General features: G+C 53.1%; 2 protein-coding genes across 2 annotated transcripts; both read left to right on the top strand.

Moving 5' to 3' along the window:
* The first annotated feature begins 1,649 nt into the window (after positions 1-1,649).
* On the top strand, positions 1,650-3,901 carry HOXD11 (homeobox D11). The gene is made up of 2 exons (XM_019923102.3): positions 1,650-2,914; positions 3,664-3,901. The coding sequence occupies exons 1-2, from the start codon at positions 2,134-2,136 to the stop codon at positions 3,897-3,899; spliced, it is 1,017 nt and encodes a 338-aa protein (XP_019778661.1). The 5' UTR covers positions 1,650-2,133; the 3' UTR covers positions 3,900-3,901.
* A 19-nt stretch (positions 3,902-3,920) lies between these two features.
* On the top strand, positions 3,921-14,684 carry HOXD10 (homeobox D10). Its single transcript, XM_004314725.4, has 3 exons — positions 3,921-4,119; positions 6,147-12,357; positions 13,701-14,684. Exons 2-3 carry the CDS (start codon positions 11,403-11,405, stop codon positions 13,976-13,978), a joined length of 1,233 nt encoding a protein of 410 aa, XP_004314773.3. The 5' UTR covers positions 3,921-4,119; positions 6,147-11,402; the 3' UTR covers positions 13,979-14,684.
* Positions 14,685-15,523: the final 839 nt, after the last annotated feature.

Raw genomic sequence — 15,523 nt, 5'->3', positions numbered from 1 at the left:
ATGGAGATGGGCAGGCAGATAAGTGTGCCGGCGGGCTGGGCTAAGGAGAAGGGGGCGAGCTGGAATCAGGGCGAGAGTGCCAGCTGCGTGGAAGGTGCACACAGGGTGGGCAGTTCTGGGGGGGGGGGCTTCTTGCCCTCCAGTCCCACCGACCTGTTTGCACAGTGTTCTGAGAGAAGCTGAGATGGGAGGGGGGCGGAGAAGAGAGAGTGGGAGGGAGAATGCGGAGGGAGGAGAAAAAAGAGGAAGGGGGGAAACATTGGCCAGAAAATAGATATGAGCTCTGTTCACCCGCCTTTTTTCTATCTGTCGGCATGGTGGGCAGAGCTCACGGCACCGGCACTGCAGCGGCTGGGGCCAGGGTGGGAACCGTCTTCACAACCTGCACTGCCTGTCCTGGGCGTAGGGCTGAGGCCCAGGACCAGTGCTGGGATTGCCTGGCAGAGGAATCCTGGGGAGAGGGGCAACTCCCTGCCCACGGTTCTGGGATTCGGGTTTGGGGAGCTTCTTTCTGAGACACTGATTTTTACCTTTGGAAAACGCTGGCTTTCCCAAGGCGGGAGCCCAGGCCTCGCTTGGATCCCCCCAGGCTAAAAAAGAGGGACGCAGCCACTGCCGAGGAGACTGAGGCCTCGGGGCGAGTGGATGGGGGGCCCGCAGAGCCGAGTGGAGAAGAGGGGCTTGAAGAAGGAGCCAAGAGCTTCTGAGAGCCCGCCCCCCACCCCCCAGAGCCAACGGACCTCCGGGGGGCCCACAGTGACCCTGCAGGCCCGAGGGTGCCGCAGGAGCCTTGGAAAGGCACGGCACGGATGTGTAGGCCTTGGCGGGGCTCCGACGTCGAGAAGGGGCTGGATGTGAGGCTAGTTGGTCCCAGTCCAGGCCATAAGGCAGAGAGGGTGAGGAGGGCGGAGGCACCGGCGTTTTGTCTCCGCTTTCGGGAAAGCGGGAAGCCAGGCACCCTGAGAGTAGGACTCCAGATCCTTTTGTTCACCAGACCCCCCAGCTTCTAGAGGGCCACGGGGTATCTTCGCTGGCTGAAGTTCCTTCTTGCTTTAGCACTGGGGGAGAAAGGCAGAGAGGTGACAGGGAGAGAGATAGAGGCGGTGACACATAGCTAGGGGAAAGGAGAAGAGGATCAGGGGACAGACTGAGACAGGAAAGGAGGGGAGTAATAAGAGGAAGGAAGAAGAAAAAAGGAAACGGGGAAGTGAGAGAAGAGAGGACAGGAGAGAAAGAAGTGAGAAGAATGAAGGGACACAAGGAAGGAGAAAGAGAGACAGAAAGGAGAGAGGGCGACAAGGCCGAGTGGGCACCGAGGCCCTGGGCCGGGTGAGCTCCTGGTAGGGTTTTGGCGTGAGTTTTTTGAGGCTGGCATTCTCGCTCCCGGTCGTCCATGGAGAAAGCCGTTACTCCGCAGCGTAAGCGCTGGGTAGAGAAATATGTAAATCAGGGCTCCTGGCGCCCCGAGAGAGGCGCAATTACGCCCCTTGAACAAGAAGCAACAAGCTCCCGGCGGGCAAACTGAAAAGGGTGGCGGCGTTGCGGGGGAGGGAGCGCCTGCAGGACGGGGTGTGGGGGGTGGGAAACTCACACCCTCACACCTAGTCCCCTGTGCCCGCAGCTGGGGCTCCCCCCTCAGCTCTCCGCTTCTTTCCCTTCCCCCTTCCTCCGCCTTCCTCCCCCTCCCTCCTCCTCCCAGCCGGCCTCGGTCCGCGTACTTAAAGGCGCGGGCGGGCGCGGGCGGGCGGCCCAGCCGGGCGGTGGCAGATGCACCCAGCAGTGGCAGCCGACGGCGGCGCACAGGTGACCTGCCTGAGGCACAGCCTGATCAGGGGGCGCCCGGGGAGAGCTGGCTGTAGAGGGAGGCCGATCCGCCCCCAGCGCGCGCGCGTCTTGGCGCCAGGAACTGTCCCGGAGTGTGTTGGCGAGCACTGATATAGATATAAGGACATTTCTCTCCATGGCGTCACGTGACATAATTACCACCAGAATCAATCAAGATGAATAGCACGTCAGCTCCCGGTGGGGATTTTTGCTTAGTTGATCCTGGCCCAAGCCTCTTGTGCAATCGATGGCTCAGGTTGGCGGCGCGGGGAGCGGCCCGGGGCTCGCCGGCGCGCACGCCGCGGAGCCATGAACGACTTTGACGAGTGCGGCCCGAGCGCAGCCAGCATGTACCTGCCCGGCTGCGCCTACTATGTGGCCCCGTCGGACTTCGCCAGCAAGCCGTCGTTCCTGTCACAACCGTCGTCCTGCCAGATGACTTTCCCCTACTCTTCCAACCTGGCGCCGCACGTCCAGCCCGTGCGCGAAGTGGCCTTCCGCGACTACGGCCTGGAGCGTGCCAAGTGGCCATACCGCGGCGGCGGCGGAGGCGGTGCAGGGGGCGGCGGCGGCGGCGGCGGCGGTCCCGGCGGGGGCGGCGGCGGCGGCGCCGGTAGCTACGCTCCCTACTACGCTGCAGCGGCGGCGGCAGCGGCGGCAGCGGCGGCGGCGGCCGAGGAGGCGGCCATGCAGCGCGAGCTGCTCCCGCCCGCGGGCCGCCGTCCGGATGTGCTCTTCAAGGCGCCGGAGACGGTGTGCGCCGCGCCCGGGCCGCCGCACGGCCCCGCGGGCGCCGCCTCCAATTTCTACAGCGCCGTGGGCCGCAACGGCATCCTGCCGCAGGGCTTCGACCAGTTCTACGAGGCTGCACCCGGGCCCCCGTTCGCCGGACCGCAGCCCCCTCCGCCGCCCGCGCCGCCGCAGCCCGAGGGCGCCGCCGACAAGAGCAACCCCAAGACGGCGGCCAGTGGCGGTGGGGGAAGTCCCTGCGCCAAGACGAACCACGGCTCGGAGCCCAAGGGGGCGGCAGAGGGCGGCGACGGCGAGGTGCCCCCAGGGGAGGCGGGGGCTGAGAAGAGCGGCGGCGCAGGTAGGCACCGGACGCGGGGTGGGCGGCTGGGTTCGGGGGCCGCGGGCGCGGGGGGGGGGGGGGCGGAGGGGGCCTTCCTCTGCTTGCGCAGTTTTATGTGCTACTTTATAAGCGTTCGAAGGGGTTTATACATCCTATAAGATTTCCCGGGCCGTTGTAAAGCGTGTTTACGATAGGAAACCAATTTAGGTGGGCTTAAGGTAGACTTCGATGAGGACATTAATCGCTGCAGAGAGCTTTCCCCCAGTTTTGTGCGTGCGGTGAGGGGGATTGGTCCTAGAGACCATGGAGGGAGGGAGGAAGGGAGGAGAGATTTTAAGCCAATTTGTGAGTGTGGACACTCGAGCCTCCTGCTTTTAAAGGGGTGGGGTGGGGGGTTGGGGAGAGTTTGATGCTTGAACTGGACTTTATCCAAGCCGCTGGCTGCCCGGCGCGCTCGTGTTTCTCTCCCTTCCGAGTCCAGCTCAGAGCCTGCCTCGCCCTCTGCTTCCCCACCTCGATGCCAGGCCGTTTGTGTGTGTGTGTGTGTGTGTGCACGTGTGTGTGGCTGGGCGTGAACACACGTCCACGCCCGCGCTCTCTACTGTGACCGCCCATATATCATCCCCCACGACGCAGGCAGGGCCTTTCAGCGGCAGCAGGGGACGTCCCCAACGGGCCGAGGCCTGGCCCTCGCGCGGGCCCGGGCGGGCGGCCGGGGGGTGGGCAGGCAAAGGCCTCTCTCACCTCTCGGTCTTTTTGCCTTGCAGTGGCCCCCCAGCGATCCCGAAAAAAGCGCTGTCCCTACACCAAGTATCAGATCCGCGAACTGGAACGGGAGTTTTTCTTTAACGTGTACATAAACAAAGAGAAAAGACTCCAACTTTCTCGGATGCTCAACCTCACTGACCGGCAAGTCAAAATCTGGTTCCAGAATCGCAGAATGAAAGAAAAGAAACTGAACAGAGACCGTCTGCAGTATTTCACTGGAAACCCCTTATTTTGAGAGCTCCAGGAAGCACCCCTCTCCCCTGAGCCCCACTCACCCACTCTCCTCCCCACCAGCCTGCCCTGGGCAGGCCCAATGTCCTTGGGTTTAATGACGCCTCTTCTCTGTGGAACTCCACGATTCCTTCCCACGGTCAACTCGGGACCTCCCAGCGACCACTGCAGCCTGCGGACGAGGTCGGGGACTTGGCCGAACGGATCCTAATAAGGGGAAAATGGTAAATGCAAACGTCCCTTTACAATTTTGCCGCCAGTGCGCTGTTGTTCTCCCTCCCTCTCTCTGAGCTCCCGTGGGCACGCTGTGGGATCTGTAGAGAGTTAGGCCGAGGGGCTGGAAGGCGCTTGTTTTTGCTCTGAGTTTAAGGGACCGAATCCCTTCCCCTTGGTGAATGCAGATTATTTAAACTCTGGGGAATGTACCTTTGGTCTGTCGTATCAAGGCATGGGTCACTGTCTTTTGTGTGAATAAATGGTTTCTAGTAAAATGGAGGTTACAGCTTCAATACACTGTATGAATTTTCCTCTTTGAAGAAGTTTAGTGTCTGATTAGGATATTTTAGTGGCCAGAACCTTCCCTTCCAAGCAACTGAAAATCAAGTGAAATGCTTTTTAATCCCGCTAAAATAAGGAGTCGTTCCCTCCCATTCTTTCTAGGCTGCACTGGCATTAAAAATCACTTTAGGGATGAATCTCTGAATTGAAGACGTGAGCCAGCTACACTGGTGCTGCCTTCTTCAGGCCATGAGGTTGGGGCAGCAGGAACCTAAGAAACAAATCTCCTTGCCCACCCCACCCCCAATGTAGTAAACTTGGAATTCCTGAAAAAACAAAAGAAACTTTAAAAAAAAAAACTGCTTAGGAGATCCAAATTCACTCTTAACAAGCTGTCAAGGAGGAAGCGTCCCTTAAAAGAAGAAATTAAAACTAGAACCTGTCATTGGGGAAAAAAAAGTTTGCTAAAGGGAAGGTATCAGTGGGTGGAGAGGGCCTGGGTCCTTGTTAGTGTCACACGGGCCTGGAGCAGAGAAGGTAACCCCTCATCCCTGGAAATAGGGCCCAGGGCTGCAGATCCACTTCTCACCACATTTACTGCTTCAAGGTAAAGAATGTGGTAGGGGCCGCACTGCACTTTATGTTGCAGGGCCAGGCCAGGCTGTTTACAAAACCTTGAACTGTCTAGACAACACCATAAAAGCCAAAGTTCTAAACAGCTTAATTGGGTTATATTATACACCTTCTGGTGGGCCCAAAGGAGATTTCCGCAAATGTGCAATAAACTGGAAGAGTGAGAAGAGCTTCTCTTTCTCTGAAAAGAATAAAGTGAATCTTATGACGTGTAACCTCTCGTAAGCCCAAAGTCAAAAAATAATCCATGAGAGGCACAGCACCCCATGCATCTTCCAAGGGGGCATGCATTTCCAAATGCAAAATTTTTTTGATTACCAAAGCTTTTGGGGAGAAGGAAAAACATAAGTGCATAAGTGTATGCCTTTGAACTTCCAAAATGTCAAGGTCATCACCTTTAACCTTTCTGAATAATTAGGTGCCTTAAGGTTCTTCTGTGATATTCAACTGCCACCCACTGTCATGCACACATGCTCACATACATCCAGAACCACACACACGTTTATGACCACACAGAATCATATCGGGGGCTCACCATAAATCTAAGCCAATTCCTGATTTCAGGATCAATAACCTTAATTTCCCTTCAAACGTTTGTGTAATTCTATAGCAATTGACTGCTTTTAAAAATACTGGTTATATTAAAATGTCTACCAGCATGCTTTTAATACAGCTAAGAAATGCTGAGATTGTTTTGGGTTTTTTTGTGGGGGGAGTCATAGATAGCAGTCCTTTAGCTCTAATGAAGAACCGAGGTTTTAAAAGCAGGTATTTGAAAAAGGAAGGTATTACAGACTTACTTCGTTATATTTGAAAAAATTTGTCACCCTATTAAATTATTGCACTTCTTATGATATGGAACAAAAGAAAATACATTTATACTGTTCCCAAAAATGTTCCTCAACCTTTGGTTAAAGATGCAATAGAAACAAAGCCTACAGTGGAATAACTTCGTTCTGAGGGGGATTCCTTTGTTTGGAATTCTAGGCATCCGTTACAGTGTCAGTGCCCTAGTAATGTGATCGTTCCAGGAGATTAAAACTGGTTTATTTCTTTCTCTCTCCACCTCTCTCTCTCTCTCTCTCCTCTCTCCTCTCTCTCTAACTGCGTCTAAATGTAGCAAGCTTGTATGTCCACCACCGTAGGAGAGCCGAACCTAGAGATACAATTTCGCGTTTGCCTGGCCTTGGAGAGCCACACGGGGGCGTGCTCACGTTCCAGAAGCCGCATTTGTCGGAGAGGCAGCGGTACCATATCTTTCCAATACTGGATTCTAATAGCGGTTAGAAATCGCGGAGGTGTTTGGTGTTTGTTTATTCTAAGCAGCCGTGAGGTTGGGAAGTTGTATAAAGCCAGAGGAACGGGAGCAGATTCCTGAAACAAGAGATAACCTAATCGTTGTCTTCTTAAAGTTGTTGCAAAGAATACCTCGGTATAACCTGGTGGTGTCGAGGAGAGGGTTTTAAAAGACAAATATGTGCATTTCAAAATAGGTCATGCCACTGCGAGTTAATTAAATTACGGAAATCAATTTTCTTGGTGGTTTGAGTGTGGAGAGCCATAGGAAGGTAGAACCACCCCTGCCCAAAACCGCGTCCTCCTTGCACGCTCTCCGACCGCCTGGGGTGATTAAAAGGCTTTTGTTTAAGACAGATCAGGGCGCCGGCAACTTAGCTGAGTGTGGTCTCAGAAAAATGAGACGCGTGGGGACCTAGCGGGTCATTCTGCGCGAGGAATCCCCCTACCCCCGGTCGTGCCTGGCGCTTGGGGCTACCGGTAGCACCGGGAGGCGCAGGCAGGACTGAGGTGGGGCTCCCGGGCCAGACTGGGCTAATGTGGCTGCGGGGAAAGTCAGGCAGTCCGGGAAACGTTTAAACTTCAAGGCGTCGTGGAATGGGGAATGCATTTGAAGCAAACGGGCTTTGCTTTTGACAGAACCCTGGCCAGCCTTCCAAGCCGTCTGCTGGCCTTGAGCGCCGAATTTGATTTTGGCACAAGCTCTTGGAAGCAGTTTTCTCACTGCGTGCCCTCCTCGACCCCACTCCCACCCTGAAAAGCCCCTGACATTGCGGAGGGCCTGTGCCACCATCCGCCGTCCAAAAGGGAAGTTCCAACATGAAGGGTGGCAGTTCCTTCTTTCCCGAAGTTCATTGTAAGTACATGCAACCTCGGAATTAGTGAGGACCTCCTCAGCCCCGCTGTCTCTGCCCCCTCCCTCCAGGCCCTGGACCAAAGACTCTGGGTCCACCCCTGGGAGTTGGCATCTGCTTCAGTGGAGGCTGGGGGCCATGAGTCTCCCCACCCTATGGGAGGCGCCAGCCAGAGGCATTGATGTTCCCCACGCATACCCTGGCTCCTGCCTGTCTGACCGTGGGTCCAGCTTAGCTATTGTGAATCGACATTTCCGGGAGCCTAACCCGGGCCTCAGTCCAAGTGGGGTGAGAGCCCCCCTCCCCAAATGTCGTTGCGTTCCTCTTTAGGCAGCTCCAGTGGGGGTGCTTGTGGCCTTTCAGGGACCTTTGGCTTTGGCTGGCAGCCTCCCCCAGACCACGGATGCTTAGCAGTCTGCAGTTCCTTTCCTCTCAGCAGCGCCCAAATTGAGCCTGAAAAAGGCCAGGGAATTGGATCAGGACTTCTGGGGTCTGCAGACCTGACCCTTCTTGATCATTCGCAGCGTGTGGGGCTCATAGAGCATAGCCACATGTCTTGAGTCGCTGAGGTCTTAGATCCTGAAGTGGAGGGAAATTGGGAGTAGTCTTTTGTGTCTGCAAAGGGAAGAGGTCCCTAGACTGCTGGTCCTTTTGCATGTCTCCTTAGACCCCTCTTTGCATTGGTGGTGGCTTCTCTAGCCTCCCCAGTTGCCCCCTTGATTTCTTTTCACATTGGCTGGGAGATGCACGGTGCACTCTGGAAGGGTGCTCTGAGGAAGCAGCTTTTAAAATTTGTACCCATCCACTCTGCCCCCCAAAAGTGGCACAGCCCTGAGAGGCCACTCAGGGCCCAAATTCAGGGTGAACCTAGACCCAGGTCCACTCAGGCCCAGGGCCGCTGCCTTCTTCCCGGTGACAGGAGAGCAAAGATGCAAGCCATTTCTTGAATTACAAATGCTAATTTCTTGCTAAAGCGACCCTTTTAATTTTTCTCTGGAAAGAACTGTGCCAGGGCGAAGGATGTCTTGGTACAATTGTGGATATTCATCTCCTTTATTGCGCAATATTGATTTATTATTAATGGTAACTGCTCTAACTGATCTAAAGATGATCGAAAACAGCAGCTACGTAGCTGTATTAAATACTTGTAAGCAAAATAAAGCCTGGCCTTGAAAGCCTTGCTTTTTCATTCCATTTGCTTTATCTTAGCCTTAGAGTCTTAGGCAAACTTTCCATCCTCCCAGGCTCAGATCATTATCTTGTATTATTTCTGTTTTGCTTGATTTTTATAATAAAATCTCTCTGAAATATTGGCAGTCTCTGGCCTCAAGGAGCTGGTCTGAAGACAGAAATTTGAAAAAGAATAAAAGAGAATTTTGTAATAATAGATCCAAAATTATATCTGATACACATTTTTCCCCTGTGGGTGAAGAAGACCTATTTAAAACCAAATCCAATGTGGGAGTGACTTTTGAGCTTGAAGGCACAGGGAGCTGAAACAAAGTCCCCCCACATTCGGAAGGCAGATCCTGCCTGTCCTGGCTCATGGCAGACCTACCCGTTCGGTGAGGAATCGCTGGGTTTTAGCTTGATGTTTTACTCATGTATAAATAAAGATTATGAAAGGGCATTTGATGGGCATAAAATTCTCGATTAGATTGAACACTCTTGCCTCTCTTGTGTGATAGAGAGAATTGGACAACGGAGTTCCCAGCAGCTCCCTTGGCCAACAAGCAAAGGGAGGACAGTGCTGGGGCGCCAGGCTGGCGTCAGGGCGCCTGCCACGAGCGTGTGCAGCGGGCACTTTGTCCAGCCCTGGGCATGCTTAGCTGTGGCTGAGATCATGATCTCCGCCTTGAGAGAAAGCAAATTTCAGGGTGCTAGTCAGTGGCTGTTAGCTTTGAACAGGACCTTAGCAGACTAGAGTCAAAAGTTGGGTTTTTTCCCTGCCTTCCTCACTCCCCCACCCCCAGGCTTTAAAAACACTCACCCCTGCCGAAGGTAATGTTTAAACCTCCGCTTCATCCGCGGCATCCCGCAGCCAGAGCAGTTAGAGGCGCCAGGCTTTTAACCTGACAATGATGTTGTATTTGAACAGCTGCGTAAAGGTTTAAAAGGTCTGTCTCACTGCCACTGAGGAGTTTTTTAAAAGGGGTTATTGTTTGGGCGAGGGCACTGTGAGGGGACAGCCGAAGCTGTCCCAAGGCCGATAATAATGTCCAACGACTATTTCCACCAGGCCAGGGGAGATTCCTTTTGGGGAGGGGTGGACAAAGAGTTTGTTGGGAAAGGTCTTTGTGAAGGAGCGAGCGGGCTATTATGTCCCCCAGTAGGCTGAGCATCAGGTTCCAAAAAAAAAAAAAAAGTTCTGCTGAGGCAGAAACCCAATTTGCCCACAAGTTCAGTCTCTGGGCCTGAAATCCAAGGCCAGCCCATGACAGGACTAGTGTGGGGAGAAGAAAACACGGATGCCTTCCTGGACAGAGAACTGGTTTACGATCAGAGTTTCCAGGGCCCTTTTCCTCTCCCAGATGCAGGAAAGGGGATCCGGGAAGCCGGATCGGCTCCAGCGCCCTAGCCGGGGTCCCTCGTCTAGGGCAAGCCTTTGGAAATCAAGGTTAAAGCTCCCTGCTGCTGCCCGGAGGCCACGGCTTCCGAAGGACCGCTCACCGCCTGCAACCAGAGAACAAGGGAGGAAGTTTCTCATAAAACTCTGAGTTTCCATGGTGGTGCTGGTGGTTGTTCTTTTAATGAGGTTGACCACAACCCCAGACTAAACCCTCTTTATAGAACTTTCCCTCACCAAAGGAAACAGAGGACTGAGGTTTCCCCACCTCCTTTTTCCCTCCCTTCCCTTACCCAAGCAGAATCGAATCATGTCAAATACTTTTAGGAATTGTCCAAAACTATAAAACTCAACTTCTGACAAAAGTATGCTTTTAATATTTGACAATTTGTGTTAAAACAAAAATTGACCTTCTTGGTTAGCAGCGAAGGGGAAAAATCAATAGTATAATTTTCAATAATTCATAAAGCAAACGCCATTATGCTAAATCTTAACTATTAATCTTATCCTTTACAAAGTCTCAATTGATTTGTTAATAAAATATCTTCCCGTGTGTGGCAACAGCGGGTATAACTCTTTAAAAACCTTCAGAAGCCAGAAAATTACCAAGTAGCCCAAGAATGTAGATGAGAATTTTATTGATCACCCTGATTCTTCTTAATATGTATTAATAAATTCCACAACCTTTTGTGCCTTGCACTTGTCAGAAACCAGTGCTTTTACAAAATCCATAAAAGGAAAACATTTTTCTGTGCAGAAGAACCAAATGACACCTTTGCATCTCTCTCTCTCCTGCTTGGCCCAGTCAGTTTTCTAAAACTTCTGGAGTCTGAGGGCGAGAGTTTCCTCCTTTCCTAGAAAACATTCTTTTCTCTCTTCCTTCCTCTTTGCCCTCTACTATCAGGGCGTGTGGGGAGGGAATCCTCGGTTTAGTTGGTTTAGTTCTTCCGCTGGGAACCCGGGGGATGCTTTCGCGGATAGCGAACTGCTGGCGAGGGACTGTCTCGGGCTGAAAGCTCCCAGCGGCCCGACCCTCAGAGATTGGGGTGTGGTTCCACGGAGAGCCGAAAGCTCGGGTAGCCCACCGGGGCGCGGAGGCGCCGGGGGATGGGGCAGGCGGGCCGAGTCAGAGGACAGCGCCGGGGCCGGGCCGGTCCTCGGGGTTCCGTGGGGCCGGCCAGCTGCGTGGCCGGCCAGCTGCGTGGCCTCTCGGCTCTCGCGGCCCTTCTCGCCTCCGCTCCCCAGGATATCTTGGCCGCGTCTCCGCACCAGACCTCTTTACTGTGGACCCCTGGGGTGGTATGTCTCAGAGCCTGGGGAATCCAACTCACCTTCCCAGGCTGCCTGGGACAAAATGAACCAGGCTGGGCCCCCAACCCCGCCCTGGCCCCGGCCCTCTTGGGCGCCTTCTGCCTGGGCGTGTGCGGAGAATGCTTCTGTGTGCTGGCGCCACGGCGCCCCGGCTTCCCTCCCTGCGTGTGTCCTCCCGGAGACCCCTCGGGCCGAGCCTTTCCTTCTGCCTGCGGGGCCCAGCGGCTGGAGTGGGGGACGCGAGTGGGGCGTGCGGGCGGGCGGGCCGAGCGAGCACCGGGAGGCTGGCGGACGGCGGAGAGTGCTGGGCCGGTTGTTTCCAGCGCGCACTATCGCGGGCGCGTAGTAGATGTCGCTGTTGTCCTTGCTTACGCGGCCGGCTGGCCGGGCTCTGGAGCACGTGACCTGCGAGGAGGCTGCGGCTCAAGGCCATTTTCAAATCTCATTGGCTTGGTTGTCATGTGGTCGACAGAGGCATCCACAATTACACGGGGAATGTTTTCGTAGAGATGTCAGCCTACAAAGGACACAATCTCTCTTCTTCAAATTCCTCCCCAAAATGTCCTTTCCCAACAGCTCTCCTGCTGCTAATACTTTTTTAGTAGATTCCTTGATCAGTGCCTGCAGGAGTGACAGTTTTTATTCGAGCAGCGCCGGCATGTACATGCCACCACCTAGCGCAGACATGGGGACCTATGGAATGCAAACCTGTGGACTACTCCCGTCTCTGGCCAAAAGAGAAGTGAACCACCAAAATATGGGTATGAATGTGCATCCGTATATACCTCAAGTAGACAGTTGGACAGACCCGAACAGATCTTGTCGAATAGAGCAACCTGTTACACAGCAAGTCCCTACTTGCTCCTTCACCACCAACATTAAGGAAGAATCCAATTGCTGCATGTATTCTGATAAGCGCAACAAACTCATTTCTGCTGAGGTCCCTTCGTACCAGAGGCTGGTCCCTGAGTCCTGTCCCGTTGAGAACCCTGAGGTTCCTGTCCCTGGATATTTTAGACTGAGTCAGACCTACGCCACCGGGAAAACCCAAGAGTACAATAACAGCCCCGAAGGCAGCTCCACAGTCATGCTCCAGCTCAACCCTCGTGGCGCGGCCAAGCCGCAGCTCTCGGCCGCCCAGCTGCAGATGGAAAAGAAGATGAACGAGCCCGCAAGTGGCCAGGAGCCCGCCAAAGTCTCCCAGGTGGAGAGCCCCGAGGCCAAGGGCGGCCTTCCAGAAGAGAGGAGCTGCCTGGCTGAGGTCTCCGTGTCCAGTCCCGAAGTACAGGAGAAGGAAAGCAAAGGTCGGTATGAGCAGAGTTGCCACCCCAGCGGGGCGCGCAGCCCGGGAACCCGGCAGAGAGAGGGAACGCCTGGGTGCCCAGTGCCGAACGCGGCAGCCTGGGGCCCCGACTGGCAAGTGCCACTCCTCCCCGCTCTTAGAGGGGCAATCTTAGTCCCGAGATGGTTTCCGCTTTTCCCGCGCTGCCCTCGCCCTCCTGGCTACTCCTGGCCCCGCGCTGATGGCGCCCCGGCAGAGGAAGGGCTTGCTGGGTTTATTTTTCCTGAGCTAGACCTGAAATGCAACAAAAGAGCGCAAATGAGACCTGCGGCTGGTAAACACGGCCCCAGAACCTCCTTTCTCCTGCTCAGATTTGTAGTCCCAGCCCTGCCTTTCACCCAATGATGATTTTAAGGTGGTCCAAGGCACCGTGTTCGTGTTCAAGTGTATGCACCCCGCATCCTGCGAGCTTGGGGGCGGCAAGGGGAATGAGGTAGCTGGGCCGGTTGGTGCTTGGGCCGAAGAAAGAGCAGGGCTCCTTGCCTCTGCGGAGCTAGGTAACCTTGGCTTTGTCTGGGGAAAGTGCCTCAAGCTTTGCAATCCATTTGCAAAGTGGGCAAAGGCAGAAGGGGGAGAGAATGGAATGTGTGTGGCCCACCCAGCAGGGCCAGCCTGAGGGCTGGGCAGGGCAAAGAGCCAGGGGCTCTGGCTTTTCTGCCCCTGATCCTCTCCCCCAGTGCTCAGAGTTGGGCCACAGCAAGGAGCTACATTTCTGGGAGAATGTTTTTGTGTGGGGGCAAGAAGGCATAAGAATTCAGGAAATTCTTGGGCACACAACGATGCCCAAGCAGGGCGGAGAAGGTGTACTCGGTTATCTTTTGAAAGAGAATTGGTACCTATAAACCTGGCTGTGCGGGGCTCCCTGCCTGCCTAGGAGAAGTGGGAAAGAAGAGGCAGACATGAGGATCTGAGGAAGCAGTGGCGTTTGTAGGCTTGTCAGGCTGTGACTTGCTTCTTCCACTCTAGTCCCGTTGTAAGATGATCACTTAGAATGTTGCTGGTGAGATCCTGAAAGTTTACTATTGTACTAATATTTTGTGCAGGTCAGAAAGGAGAGAGAGAGAGAGAGAACACTGACACAGAGGGCAAGAGTACCCACCCATCGTGTCATTTTGGGGTATTTTAACTAATCTGGCATCATTTACAAATCCCTTCCAGGGCCTACTTCGTGTGAGTAATGTGTAATACCAGCATTTCCCAAAGGGCCTGGCTGCCAGAGGGGTCATGGCCAAGGGTACATTTGAACAGACTGAGAGAAAAAAAAATTCTTGATTTTTTTTCTTCTTCTCCCTTTAATTTTGTTAGAGGAAATCAAGTCTGATACTCCAACCAGCAATTGGCTCACTGCAAAGAGTGGCAGAAAGAAGAGGTGCCCTTACACTAAGCACCAAACGCTGGAATTAGAAAAAGAGTTCTTGTTCAATATGTACCTCACCCGCGAGCGCCGCCTAGAGATCAGTAAGAGCGTTAACCTCACCGACAGGCAGGTCAAGATTTGGTTTCAAAACCGCCGAATGAAACTCAAGAAGATGAGCCGAGAGAACCGGATCCGAGAACTGACCGCCAACCTCACCTTCTCTTAGGTCCGAGACCCGTCAGAGGCCAGGATCGGAGAGGGGGCACCGACTTCCAGGGCCGAGTGCTGGAGGACTGGGAAGGCGGACACAAAACCTTCATTGCTCTTTGTTTTTTGATTTTGTTTTTGTTTTTTTTTTTTGTTTCCTGCTAGAATGTGACTTTGGGGTCATTCTGTTCGTGCTGCAAGTGATCTGTAATCCCTATGAGTATATATATATATATATATATATATATATATATATATATAAACTAGCACATGTAATTTATTATTTTTTTCATCGTAATGCAGGGTAACTATTACTGAGAATTTTCGTTTGGGTCTTAACTTATTGGAACTGTAGAGCATCCATCAATCCACTCGTCCATCCAGCAATGTGACTTTTTCCTAACACAAAAGGTCTGTGTGTGTGGTTAGTCCATGAGCTCATGGTGTTTTGAGTACATCCAGTACTTAAAAGTACTTTTACATATATATTTTAAAAAGATTAAGAAAACCCACAAGCTTTGGGGGTAGGGACTAAAAAAGCACATTACAATGTATCTTTTTGCAAATGAGTTTAGCAATTGTCCTTGGTGAGATGGAATATTGAGAATTTGCCTTGTAGCCTTTCCCTTGTGGTGCATCTATGGTTTGGTAGAAGTACAACAGCAACTTGTCCTTTCTGTGCATGTTCTGGTCGCATGTATAATGCAATAAACTCTGGAAACGAGCGTACTTCCTCTGCTTTCTGACATGGAAATATGTTACGGTGGAAATGAAAGACTTTGGTGAGATTGTCTTCCTGTTAAACTGCTTGTTTGGGTCAGTTGACTGGGTGGTAGAGAGCAGGGGAGGGGAAATGGGAGAGAAAAGCTGAAGGGGGTCTTTTGTGCTGAAATTTGGCAGTGGTCAGGGGAGTGATAATCCAGACTGTGTGTACTGTTTTCCTAGTTGGGAAGAAGGAGGGTCCCCTCTCCCCCTCCCCCCATGATAGTAACATAATTGATTTGTCAGTGGGTGTGAGCTTCCCCTCTAGTCTCAGCCTGGTAAGTTAAGCCTGTGCCAAACCGCATTTTCCTCGCAGCTCCCCACTTGTGTGTCTTCCTCTCTTTGGTTTTGGTTGTGTTATTTTTAATGCTTTCAGTGGAGTCTTGGGGATTTCTGGCTGGTGTGCCATCATGAGGGGCTGGGTTAAAATCTGTCTTGCCCACCTGGAAGCCGCCAGGCCTCCATTACAGGAGCAAGGACAAGCAGCAACCTAGCATTGCATCGGATCCAATTCAGCCCCCATTTCCCTCACCCCCACCCCCACCCCATCCCCATCCCCACCCCCACCCCCATCCCAAGCGCAAGACAGCCAGGCCAAAGTGAAGTCGAGGATGGGTGAGTTTTCCCATCCCACGTTGCCCTGGTTTCCTTGTGGAAGGATTTTATGCTCAGTCATTACCTTTTGGTGGCCTACAAGAAAAAAATTTTTAAAGGAAGAAAAGGTTTTCCCCAGTTAATCCTCCCCCTATTTAATTACAAAATGCTGGTTGGAGCCATTGTATCTGGGAGGCAAGAAAATACA

The sequence above is a fragment of the Tursiops truncatus genome, chromosome 7 (genome assembly GCF_011762595.2).
Source record: "Tursiops truncatus isolate mTurTru1 chromosome 7, mTurTru1.mat.Y, whole genome shotgun sequence".
In the NCBI taxonomy this organism is placed as follows: Eukaryota; Metazoa; Chordata; class Mammalia; order Artiodactyla; family Delphinidae; genus Tursiops; species Tursiops truncatus.
This window is presented reverse-complemented; position numbering and strand designations above follow the sequence as displayed.

Bases quoted from the DNA above. Each gene is read 5' to 3' on its own strand.
- HOXD11 (XM_019923102.3), top strand. From the start codon at position 2,134: ATGAACGACTTTGACGAGTGCGGCCCGAGCGCAGCCAGCATGTACCTG. The intron at 2,915-3,663 runs GTAGGCACCGGA...TTTGCCTTGCAG, and splicing joins TGAGAAGAGCGGCGGCGCAG to TGGCCCCCCAGCGATCCCGA.
- HOXD10 (XM_004314725.4), top strand. From the start codon at position 11,403: ATGTCGCTGTTGTCCTTGCTTACGCGGCCGGCTGGCCGGGCTCTGGAG. The intron at 12,358-13,700 runs GTCGGTATGAGC...TAATTTTGTTAG, and splicing joins ACAGGAGAAGGAAAGCAAAG to AGGAAATCAAGTCTGATACT.